The following is a 13,026-nucleotide window of genomic DNA, read 5'->3' on the forward strand; positions in this document are numbered from 1 at the left end:
TTGCATGCTTGGTCTATATGCTTAGAAGTATTGCTGCCTTTCTCTGCTGCCACCTTTGCCAACCACCTTCATTGTGCTGGAGCAACTGCTTATAAACAAGGGCGTAAACAACAGAAACTCGAGTTCTTTTAGATCGCAAAAGTTTGCGCGCTCTGAAAGGCAACAACTTTCAAAAGATACAGGCTCGCCAATGCCACGCGGCGTTTTTATAAAAAGACTTGTTTATAATTTGCACCAAAGTAAACGTGCGTGACGTCATTCAACGTCATGCCCCCCCCCCCCCCCCCCCTTTTCTAGTTTTCATTGGGCGCTGTCCCATGAGCCGACATGTTTTGAACGTATGGGCGTCTATGGAGCCTTCGTTACCATAACAACATTGTCGTCCCCTATATATTATATATCGCCTAAGAAAGCTTCGCTGTCAGTTCTGCGCATACATTGGTAATGGTGTGTCATCAAATACGAAAAGCTGGTTCATTTCGGCACGTGAGAAATCTAACTTTGCGCCGCACTTCGGATGAGATATACTACCGTTGTACGCTATCGCGTTCGTCGACTTGGCGATCGACTCGAATCAGATAACAGCGCGCTTCATCAGTGCATAAAGATCAGTCCGCAAAGCACGACGCACGAAGATACCCCACGCCGTGAAGGATGCCGCCCGCAAGCTCCGAATACAGGCTGGTCGGGTTCAGCCCCGATCTGGACTGGAGGCCCGTGACATTTCTTAAGCCTCTTCCAGCATATCGGGTGTGCTGTGCTTGTGGACTAGTGCGCAAGAGTGCCGTTCTGCTGCCGTGCATGCACACGCTGTGCGAGCGCTGCTACGACCAGGGCAATTCGTACGTCTGTCCTCTCGACGGCACCGAATACGAGATGCGGGACGTCGACATAAAGGACTTCCCCGATGAAGACCTGCTAAGTAGAGAGGTAAGTAGGGAGCGTGAAAAAAAGAATCAGGAGTGTCTCGGAATTCTACGGTTTCACCTTCATGTTTGCGTAAGTCTGCCACAGCTTGCCGCAAGAAGCGTTCACGCTTGAACTCATTCCTTATCCGATAGACGAAAGCATAGAGTGAGGCTATGTGTTATTAAGACTTTGTTTCAGTGCACTGGGCGGGAACAAGAGAAGGAAAGCAGGCGCATGCACTGGAAAGTGTCCAGTAAAAAGTGTTTTTGCGGAGTCCCACCAAAGGCGTGTACGACGTAGGGTATTCGAAATATTTCGCTTGCACCCACAGCAGCGCTAACAGTAGCCCTCGAAATCACCTTGGGTTTAAAGACTGCTGTTACTAACCTATGGGTACTCCAGTGATCACTCTGTTTGGTTCTCGGTCATAAAGGAGTCTTGAGTTATTTGTGCACTAGTCACAATATGTCGAACCATTCACGTGCTTCTAGAGCTGCGTTTTGCATCCTTGAACCGAACCCAGTCACCTGCGCTGTTTCGGAAGAGGACAGGGCGTATGTTGCCACCCGGAAAGGCACGCCTGGTAAAAAGCTTTAGCAAATGCCGGTTCTTGGAACTGGACTTCATGTAATGCTCCGACGGAGTGCCTGTCAAAAACATTGCCTCTATGGCAGTCTGCGTGTAGTGAAAAGTTCATTTGCAGTTTCATCTAAAGTAAAACTTAGCATGCCAGCAGCGCACATCTTAAGATGCGTCCCATCAGGCTCTCGAAGCAGATGCAGACAACTATGGCCGCCAGGAAATTTCTTGCAGATATAATGCTCATTTCATACGTGGCATAGGCGAAGCCTCATTTTTTCCATCAGTGATCGTCAGGGGCACTCATTAAGCAAAGCCGCAAGCAAGGATTTATTCTTCCCTACTAAGGAAGTGGGCATTGTAATTTCGACAATTTATTTATTGATATATATTCAGCTTATGTTCCCTCATAAAAAGCGTCCAGCTCATGACCCCAATTCGAGCACTGAAAAAAGGCGGCATCGTCGTCTTGCTAAAGTATTATGATGGCCAACTTATTCGAGACACTTTTCAACGCTAAATAATTGCATGAAGCGTTAAAACGGCCCCCGTTTCTTTTCGCACGTGTCTGAGATGAGGCCAGTGTCTTAGCGCACTGTGAAGTAAAAATCCACTGGACCACGTCATTACGCCATACTGTTCGCCATGCGACCGCATTAGTAGCCGCTATCTTTGCATCGAGTTGGGTGTATGTGTTTTCGTACGCGCCCTTTGCTTAGTTTTCTATCAATATTTAATAAAGATAGTTGCGGATCCCGACGTGTGTCATCTTGTCCAATGTTATGGCGGCACAGATCCGATTAGAAGATGTATCTAAACTTTATTTTGCCACTGCAAGTGTGACGGTCCTGCATCCAATACGAAATTTTATGACCGACCAGTTAGGGAAAGCTTTCCTGCCTAATAAAGGGGCAAAATAATCATGTTGGTCGAGTGTTTAGGGGGATCCCCAAGAAGATGAGTAATTGCTCATCTGAGTTCGTTCTGGAACAAACTGGATTCCAAGAGAAGGAAAGCGTAGCAGGGGGCGGCAGAAAGTTAGATGGGCGGATGAGGTTAAGAAGTTCGCAGGGGTCAAGTGGATGCAGCTAGCACAGGACCGGGTTAATTGGAGTAATATTGGAGGCCTTCGCCCTGCAGTGGGCATAGTCAGGCTGGTGATGATGATGAGTAATTACTCCCTTATTACAATACCTGCAGTATAAGTAGAAAGATTTGGCTTACCGCGATCCGCCACCGTGACCCTCTACCGCGCGTGGGCGGGGCGCACAAGCTGATTGGTTCCCACGCGGCAGGTCTATGTGCCGACATCAAGTATTTGGCGCCATCTATCGGCGTCAAGGGGATCTGCGCATGCGCAGTGGAACGCGCGGTGGCGGATCACGGTAAGCTAAATCTCTCTATAATGTTAAAAGAGCGAATGCATATGCACTTTAGCCTTTACAACTACAGCACGTATACGTGCGAATACATATGCTCTTCCGTCCGCACAACTACAGCACGTATATGTGCGAATACATGTGCACTTCTGTCCGCAGAACTATACCGCACATATACTTGCTGATATGTTAAAAAACCTGTTTGAATTTTTATAATAGCTTGGGGCCGAAGTGTCAGATACAGGAGATGCATGAGACCTGCTAAATATATTGTCCTGCAAAATACAGCCCAAACAGCGAAGCAACCGAAGAAATTCTGTATTGCTACGCCGTAAATGATGGAGCAGTTTTAAATCTTGCGCAAAATCAATGCATGTGCCCATGTATTCATGCCTAGTTTCTATTGTCCTTGGAAATTAGAAACCAACATTCGATTAAATCATATGTTTTTGTCATCACGATCTTGATAAACATGTTTCTCATTTCTGCAAAGTATAGTTCAGTAATGACGAAGTTCTTAAAGTTCGCAGCAACCGTGAAACGTTTTCAGTGTTTGGGTCAGTTGGGTGCGATAAGGTTAACAAAATGACTTAACTTTGCCAGAGTGCAATTTACCATATAGGTCGAGTGGTATGCACCACGCTTGGATTCGACAACATGTTGCCTCTTGCTTTTTTTTTTATACGAGCGCATATAATTTGCACTTCGCATACCCTTCTAGCTGGCCTATCTGCAACCATGTATCTACAACATGGTATAAAGCCATGCTGTATATCCGGCATCGGGATGTTGCTGTGCAGCGTGTCCCTGATAACTGTAATCTGCATGGCCAAAACGTCGCCAACGCTATCAGGGGCAGGCCGTTAGCGTCTTCGCTGAACACTACAGTGCCACCTCACATCACTTTCTGTGCGTATTTATCTGATAAATCTGACAGCTCGCTGGAATGTAGTATGTCGCGTTTCATACCTCTGACTTTTATGGAGGGGAACTATTTCGGTTTGGTTTGTTTTATGGAGTTTAAGTTACGGTATTTTTAACCATGGATTGGATTGGAAAACATTTATTGCCAGCAATGAGCGATTTGTGGGCGCTACACTTGTGGGCGCTATTTGTGGGCGCTACATGGCCTCAAGTCCGTTGCTTTCGGCGACCTTATGAGCCCACTCGATAGCCCGTACTTGCGTCAACAGGTCTGAGCTGGCCAGATATAGCCTCCCACTGCTCTAGAGAAGGGACTGGTAGTTGGTCCGCCGGTGGCGGCGCTTTTTTGCAGCTTGTTTTTGAAACCATGCTCCACAATGCTTACTTCGTGTTAAGAAACTATTGTGTTATATCTTCGCATTTCCCAAAACACCTTCAAGACATAAGAATGCTGTAACGTATCTCAGCATTTCTTGGCACGTAATTTAGCAGTTATTTTAAATTCAGTTTAAGTTACACCACAAAGACAGGTGTAACTGAATACCTACCATGAAGATGTAACTACAGCATTTGTTGTTGCCTTACAGGTCAAGTGCTGGAACGAAGCAAGTGGCTGCCAGCATACGATGGCTGCTTCAGGAATCGCCCAGCATTTCTTGCGGGAATGCGAGCACCACTCCATTTGTTGTCCGAAGTGCTCGGCCACCGTTCTTTGCACAGACGTGTACTCGCATCTACAATCAGAGTTTTGCAACACTCCGACGCCTCTTGCATCTGAGAGCCAGGTTGCACTGCGTCAACTGGATGGAAGGGCGCTGCTGACATCTTTCAACGGCGCTTTTGATAGGCAGGCGGAGGAAATCTCGACCCACCTACGGCCCATTGCCGTTGGTATCGGCGCACACGGCGATAAGTTGGACGAAATCTCCCACGGTATAAACACGCTGAAGGAAGCACTAAGGGATGAACTAGAGGCCTTAACAGACCATATTAACGAGAGCTTGACGGAAACCTCTGCTGAAACGGTAGGGTCTAATGAAGGCCTTCAAGAACGTTTCGCCACATTTAACGAAACAGTCGACACTCTTTCGAGAAACATAACCGGTTTAGAGGAAGCACTGAAAGATGAACTGAGGCTAACTCGAGACAGCTTGACGGAGATCAAAGGTTCAGTGGAACAGGTTTCCGCGAAAGTAACAGAAAACAGTCCGAAAGCATTGGAATGTTTTACCAGTGTGCTTCGACACAGTGAACTACAAGCGACACATTGTGTGGTTTCCATAAAAGACGTGCAATCGCTTCAGGAGTCTGTAAAAGAGAAGTCTACTGCTTGCGACGGCGATCAGATGTACCTGCGAGGCTATATCATTACCCCCGGAGTCTGGCTCTCAAAAAGCGGTGACTCTGTGATAATGCAGGGGAGGTACGTCCTGCACAAAGGCGATTTGGACGAGTTTGTTCCGTGGCCATTCAAGCATACGATCAGGCTGAGCGTCGTTCATCCGAAGGAAGGCGAAGAACGTTCGGTGGAATGCAAACCAAAGGGGTGGGCGAGAGCTAACCAAAAGCCAACCGCATCCAGTAATGATTCCTATATCTGCATCTATGATGATCATCTCACACTTCAAACTCTCATCAGTGACGGTTACATTGAAAACGATGAGCTTCAAGTAAAATGGAAGCTGCTTCCTTGAGTTACAAGATATGAGATGGAGTTATCGCTGGCCATCTGGCTGTTCGGAACGTTTCCAAACATCTGCATTTTTACGCAGCGACCGTACATATATAAGTTTCCCAAATGTTGCTACTTTGCATAGCAATTGTGTATATTCACAGAAATTTGTAAAATCCTTGTATCCTGATGTTGGGAATCGGCTCTGACACACTGCAAAACTCACTGTACATTTTAAATGCACCGTATTTTGTATTCCCGTTATATTTCTGATTTTTTACAGACTCTGCACTGTTCAATTTTCTTTGTCGCTCTGAATCTTTTCCCATGTGTTCTACTAGCGACTACATAAGATACGATATGCATGCTAATATAGTTTGTTGTTTTGCAATGCTACTCGTGACAATAAAGCATGTGCGCATTCGAGGAACAGGAATTGTGCTTCACTGTTTACATAGGCCCGGAGCAGAAGGTCTATTCTTCTACTGTCGACAGTCGTGAAACTACCTACATTCGCGAAACCAGAAACTTCAAACGCAGGCTCAGAGATAATCAGAATGACGTCACGAACGGCCGCTCCATCTAATGATTTGGCGGAACATGGTGTATCAATAGGACAACCATCGATTGGGACGAAGCATCGGTCATTATCAGAGAAAAACTTGTCATCGCGCCTTCTTTTAGAATCTTTTCATATTCATAACACATAAGTATGCTCTTAACAGGACACGTGAAAATCTTCCAAAAATCTACAATCGGACACTACGCAATTTTAATCGCATTTAAGCAGCCGTCGTTCCATGCAGCGCTCTATATGTGATCAAGGGACCCGTAAGGGCCGCGAAACGTTGTTTCCTTTTTTTAAAACATTTTGGCGAGTGTGTTTGTTTTTGCAACCCGAGTATATGTGCGCTAGAAACCTGCCTTTAGATCCCCATTGCTGCGGGGTACTCACCAATGATATACACTGGGTATACAAGCTTGCCCTTTACATGTTCCTCAGCTTCCGGGGATTGAAACTCTTGGGTAATGCGTCTTGACCCAACCTTTTGCAGAGAAACTATACTTTGTGCCGCGCCACTTATCGCCAAAATAGCTAGCCTTGTTCCACTGAACCTCAACGTTGTAGCTTTTGGTTAAGCTAAAGATTACGGCTGATCACGAGCACGGGCGCGGCCAAGAAGCGACTCGGGCTATGAAGGACGCCAAAGTGGAGGGCTCCCGATAATTGCCACTCGAATCCGGCAATTGCCAATCGAATTTATCGAATCCGTGCTGCGGCGGCCGCTTTTTGATGCGAAAAGCCAAGCGCCTGTGTGCTGTGTGATGTCAGCGCACGTTAAAAAAACCCCAGGTGGTCGAAATTTCCGGAACCCGGCGTCTCTCACAGCCCGAGTCTTTGGGACGTTAAACCCCAGGTTGGCTGTGCTGCAAATGCTTCGTTTTCCCTAGTTACCATGACAGGTTGAAGCTCTCTGCAGCACTGTATCGCCGCGCTTGCTTGCCTTCACCTTGATCCCATTCTTTCTTTGCCAGTTTTCGTCATTTTGTACTGTTCACTGTTTTTAATGAAGTCAAACACCCAATAACCGCAAGCGCATATGAGTGTGCGGTGCGTCAGTTTAGCAGTCTCCAATAAATGAGGCGGTGCAGTAAAGGAGTGCCCCATCAGATATAATTTAAAAGAGGACTAGCTTGAGCAGGAAGTTTCGGCGCAGGGCGACAGCTGCCATTATCATTTTCGAAACTGATCTCGCCACGGGGAAAAAAAAAAAAAGGCCACTGGCTTTACTCTGGTTAAGCATGGATATACAAGCGAAAAGCTTCAGTTATGCTTGGTTTGACGTCATGGTTATGATTCATAGCTTAGCTGGTATTGTATACATTGTTTATCTGTGTCTTATCGGTGGCCTATTAAAGGTACTATCGCGCTTGCTGTAAGCTACACCGCCCGAGCGCGTGAAATTGGCGCACTCCCTGGTTGACTGTGCTGCAAATGCCGTTTTCCCTAGTTACCATGATAGGTTGAAGCTGTCTGCAGCACTGTATCGCCGCGCTCGCTTGCCTTCACCTTAATCCCATTCTTTCTTTGCCAGTTTTCGTCATTTTGTTCCTGTTCATTGTTATTAATGAAGTCAAACACGCAATAACCGCAAGCGCATATGAGTGTGCGGTGCGTCAGTTTAGCAGTCTCCAATAAATGAGGCGGTGCAATAAAGGAGTGTCCCATCAGATACAATTTAAAAGAGGACTTGCAGTTTCGGCGCAGGGCGACAGCTGCCGTTATCATTTTCGAAACTGATATCGCCACGGGGAAAAAAAAAAATGGCACTGGCTTAGCTCTGGTTAAGCATGGATATACAAGCGAAAAGCTTCAGTTATGCTTGGTTTGACGTCATGGTTATGCTTCGTAGGTTAGCTGGTATTGTATACATTGTTTATCTATAGGCGTAGACTTGGTTGCTCAATAGCATATGTTTACGCGTTTAGCTTTGGCTTTAGCATTTTTTCGCTGTTGTGCAGCCAACTCCCAAGCGAGTACTTCTGGATCGGATGAATTTTTTCTCAGCTTTTCTGCGTAGTCTAGCAGCAGCCGCACTATATAGCCTCCTTGCGCATGCGTAGTAGCGCGCAGCGCATCTATGGTAAACACGCGGCTGCAACGAAAGGTCAAACGGTGAGCGAGGAGGTGACGCACGTGCCCAGTAGAGCGCGGCTATGCCGAAAGGTCAGGAGCGACCACCTGCGCGGCGCGTGACGTCACTCGGTTTCGCGCATGCGCATAATTGACCAGTTCGGCTCACGCGAAGCTCGGCTGTGACCCGCGCAGTGAAGCTTTTTGCTTCAAAAGGGCGAGACACGCGTAAGAGCCATGCTCTCACTCGGTGTTTGGGCGCGAAGTTGTACAATCACGGAATTCGATCGCGCGGTATACTTCATGCTGAGCGCGACAATACGGGACACCAGCACTGACAGGTGGGGCTCTAAATGCGCCGGATTGCTTTAAAAGACATTGAGAGATCCGATGCATATCTAACAATACCGACTGTGCATGAGAGCTTACTGCAAGGTAAGCAGGATTAAAGACAGCGCTCGCAAGGACTCGGACAGTTCACGTCGAATAATAACTTTGAGATCTTTCCTCATTAAATAGCGTCACATTGTTGCCATGCTGTGGCATATAACGGACTCTGAAAATAGTCCAGCGTAAAGCCACATAGAGAACAACTGGACATCATCCGTCGAATATCCTCACGCACCCCTTGTTCAACGACACATGTTGACCTGCTTAACTAAACCTAAATTTAAAAAAAATGCAAGATACTTAGGACACGAATTCAGACATGTGTGATGCTGGTGCTAACTCGGACAACTGCATGGGGTCATGCTTTACTTTATTTGCAGCTAAGTAATTATTCGTTTCATTACTGAGCATTTTAAATACTTGCTGCAGACACCGAGTGTGATAGGCAAAGTTGAAGAGCACTTTCAAGATCCTCTCATCAAATTGTTCTCTACGCAATATACCTCATGTGGTCATTTTAGTCTGCTGAGAAGTACACTACTATATGATCGTCCAATCCAAACATAGGAATTCCGTGTGCAGTCGCTCTGATTGGCTAAGCTAATTCAGTTCAGCTACATCTAGAACACTATAGCTAGTAATCAGCCTTCCACGGCTCTTGGATACCGAGTCAGGCACGCTACTCCTTTGGAACGCAGGCATGTTCCATTGGACACGCAGGCAGGCCCAATAGAGAGATTTAGCATACCGTGATCCGCGATCCGCCACCGTGACCCTCTACCACTCGTGGGCGGGGCGCACAAGCTGATTGGTTCCGATGCGGCAGGTCAATGTGCCGACGTCAAGTATGTGGCGCCATCTATCGGCATCAAAGTGATCTGGGCATGCGCAAAGGAACGCGCGGTGGCGGGTCACGGTAGCGGATCGCGTTTCACGGTGTGCTAAATCTCTCTAATATTGGTACTACGGTGTCTAGAATTTACCGCCTAGTGTGCCGACCGAGGGCGCCGAGGTGGCACTGAAAGCAATGACTGCCAGCGGGCTGTCGCAAGAAGGCGCTGCTTACAGTTAGCGTGCGGAAAGTTTTAACAGCGGCTTTAGGAGTGTGCATGTCTGCCAGGAAGTTGGCCGAGGCGCTCTCAGTCCAATCGCGAGACTGCTTCGGCATGTGCGAGGCACATATAACACAACTAAAGAGGCTCGCCACCACATCCACGGGATGGAAAATCCTGGGTAAATTAGTACAACAAGATAGAATCCCGGAAAGAAATGCATAAGTATAACTGCCGACTGAAGTAAGGAACGCACTCACTATTAAACCGCTACCAAAAAAACATGCAGCCTGCTTTCCATGAAGACAGGAGAAAAGCAAGAGCAAAGGCCCTTGAGGCCAAGTTAGAAGGTTCTGAATGCACTATGTAGATGCGGCGGAATACAAAGGAGGCAACTCTTTTGCTATCGTGGGCGTGATCGACTCGGGTAAAACATTAATGGCAGGTTCAATAAAAACAACTCAGGAACAACGGAGGAGGCGGCTATCGCCATGGCGATGGTCAGCATCAAAGCTGTTACCATAATTAGCGATTCCAAATCTGCTATAAACAATTTTGCGAGGGGCATGATCTCCAAAGAGGCAGAGCGAATTTAAAGATATAAAGACTGGAACCAAAAAGAGGTGGAATTAATATGGGTGCCGGCAGATTCGGGGAACAAAGGAAACGAGTTGGCTTACAGTATAGCGAGGTTATGTCAGCCGAGCAGTGAGCCAGGATTATTCCATTTCTCGAGAGATGCACTTATCTCATTTCATGACTACAGATATCTCCACCAGACAAGAAACTAGAGAAAAGGCAGGAAGTAATCCGGCGTCGGCTCCAGACGCGTGCCGTCTTCAGCCCATTTAAATTAACGCACATGTACCCAGCACAATACAATCCAAATTGTAAACACTGCGGCGAAATAGTAGGATACGATCATATATTATGGAGCTGCAAAAAAGCGCCGCCACCAGCGGACCTACTACCAGTCCCTTTAGAGCGGTGGGAGGCTATACTGGCCAGTTCAGACCCGTTGACGCAAGTTCGGGCTACTGAGTGGGCTCAAAAGGTCGCCGAGAGCAACGGACTTGAGGTCATCTAAGTGTAGCGACCACAAATCGCTCATTGCTGACAAGTGTTTTACAATACAAATACAGCCACAACAACAACTGACATCGCACAGCATACGAACGCCATTTCGCCTCCATAGAAACGCAGCCGCCGGCGGTCGGGATCGAACCCGGGCACTCCGGTACCCATTCTCAATAAAACACCATTTCCTGTCCTTCGCGTAGAGATATGGAGGTGGTTGCTCCTGGCCTTACGGGGCTGGGACTGGTAGGTCACTGCCGCTTGCAGTGGGGGCTAGCCAGCACCGAATTTTTATCTGTTGTAGGCCGTCATAGCACCCACTACAGGTTTGGTGGTTAATGACGGCTGTCGTGACGCGCATCTTTCTCTCCCTCTTCTTTTCCTATTTTCTCTTCAGTCCGCACGAGGCAGCGGAGGTGCGTTTTCCTTTCTTTCAGTCGCAACAACAGAGTAGAGAAATGGGCCAGCATACTAAATAAAGCAGTCCTAACAGCAAGGGGAAAGGGAGGAGAATAGTTTTGTGTGGCGCAGGGCTTCACAGGAATCATAATACACTGGCGGGCTTCACCAGCTTCACTACCCGACACTAAAAGCGAAACCGAAACTGACACCTGGAATGGATCGAAAAGCCTTCGCATCGCTAGATGGGAGCACGGGTTCTACTCTTTGCAGACCAAGCCACGGTTGCTCAAGTGGACGCTTGCAAGAATTTCGTGCATCTATTCCGAGGATAAGAGATATTTCTGAGCTTTCGAAAAAAATTGACACGTTCTTTGTGCCTTTATTTACGCTCGCACTCACTTTTTACCAGCTGAAAGGAACGCACGGCTCCGTGAAATCTCTCGAACGTTTTGATTCCTGCAGGAGTCATCGGCCAACAATGGTGGACCCAGTCACCTTTTATGGACGGTCGCAACCAAGGCGCCTTTCGAAGTTCCGAGAACGTAACATCGTGGACATCTTCACTGCCGACACTACAGACGACGAGGATGATGATCCCCACCCTTTGGAATTTGAACTTCGTGAGCTGTCACCGCATGACGTTTTTGATTAATCGGAATCGGACTTTGAAAGCGAAGGCTCAGAATGTGAAGACAAGAGCGGCAAGAATAAAACCGATGCTCCGTCAAACAATCGTCACGGTAAAGCAAGCCAGTCAGTTAAGGAAAAAAAGGCTGCCACAAAAAAGCAAGTGAAGAGGACGTTTGTGTGGCAAAAAACGTCCATGCCGGATACTGGCGTTCAGTGGAAAGGTTCCGTTTCCGATCCACCACCTGAAGTAATGACTCCGTTTCAATACTTCAGACAGTTCTTTGATCGTCAAATGTTTGACAACTTGGCAGAGCAGACAAATTTGTGCTCTGTTCAGGAAAGTGGCACAATATATCAATACCGACGGCGACGAGATGGAGCAGTTTGTAGGTATGCTTTTTCTATGGGGCTGATCCCGTTTCCCCAACACCATCTGTATTGGTCAGAAAAGCCCCAGTTCTCTAGTGTTTCTGAGATCATGTCCAGAAACAGGTTTAAGCTTTTGAGACGATATTTTCACGTCGCTGACAACACGGAGATGTTGCCAAGAGACGATGCCAATTTTGACATTCTTTTGAAGTTGCGCCCATTTTGGGATGCTCTCCAGAAGAAATGCTTAGCAGTTCCCCCTAAAGAAGCACAGAGCGTGGATGAGCAAATTGCTCTATTTAAGGGAAGGTCAAGCTTGCGCCAATACATGAAGAGCAAACATCACAAGTGGGGCTTCAAAATTTTTGTTCAGGCTGGAATTTCGGGGATCGTGCACCAGTTTGCAGTGTACGCTGGTGCGTACACGCTCAGCAAAAGCCAAGACTACAATTTAGGCTTCTCAGGGAATGTTGTCATGGCTCTATGCGAATGCTTACCAAATCACCAGAACTTCAAGGTAACCTTCGACAACTGGTTCTGCTCGATTGAGCTAATCGAGGCACTCAAGAAAAAAGGAGTATACTCGTGCAGTACAATTCGAAGCAATTGCATGAGAGGCTGTGCACTGAAGAGCGAGAAGGACCTTCGTAAGGAAGGAAGAGGTGCTTTTGATCATCGAGTGGAAAGCACAGAGGACGCAGTAGCTCTGCGATGGCTTGAAAATAAATCTGTTCAGCTCGCATCATATGTGGGAGTTGAGCCAACAAATGAGGTGAAACGGAGGAGTGCTTCAGACAAAAAGCACGTACAATGATGGGAGGTGTCGACCTGGCAGACCAACTGATTGAGTACTACAGGATCCCAACAAGGTTCAACAAGTGGCATAAAAAAAATGTTCGTGCACTTCCTCAACCTCGTAGCAGTGAACTCGTGGCTTCTCTACAGGAGGCACGCAAATCAGCTTCAGATTTCAAAGCAGCTAACGTTGTTTGATTTTGTCTTGGATGT

General features: G+C 47.2%; 1 protein-coding gene and 1 long non-coding RNA gene across 2 annotated transcripts in view; both read left to right on the top strand.

Annotated features, from left to right (window-relative positions):
- The window catches only part of LOC146176248 (uncharacterized), a 221,867-nt gene that overhangs the window by 204,892 nt on the left and 3,949 nt on the right, over positions 1-13,026 (top strand). The window lies entirely within an intron of this gene.
- On the top strand, positions 539-5,895 carry LOC146176250 (TNF receptor-associated factor 6-like). Its single transcript, XM_084582564.1, has 2 exons — positions 539-930; positions 4,379-5,895. The coding sequence occupies exons 1-2, from the start codon at positions 655-657 to the stop codon at positions 5,483-5,485; spliced, it is 1,383 nt and encodes a 460-aa protein (XP_084438690.1). The 5' UTR covers positions 539-654; the 3' UTR covers positions 5,486-5,895.

Source organism: Amblyomma maculatum, chromosome 10 (genome assembly GCF_055883805.1).
Source record: "Amblyomma maculatum isolate TAMU_Amacu chromosome 10, ASM5588380v1, whole genome shotgun sequence".
Lineage (NCBI taxonomy): Eukaryota > Metazoa > Arthropoda > Arachnida > Ixodida > Ixodidae > Amblyomma > Amblyomma maculatum.

Coding starts and splice junctions, on each gene's coding strand:
- LOC146176250 (XM_084582564.1), top strand. CDS start 655: ATGCCGCCCGCAAGCTCCGAATACAGGCTGGTCGGGTTCAGCCCCGAT. Junction 931..4,378: donor AAGACCTGCTAAGTAGAGAG/GTAAGTAGGGAG, acceptor GTTGCCTTACAG/GTCAAGTGCTGGAACGAAGC.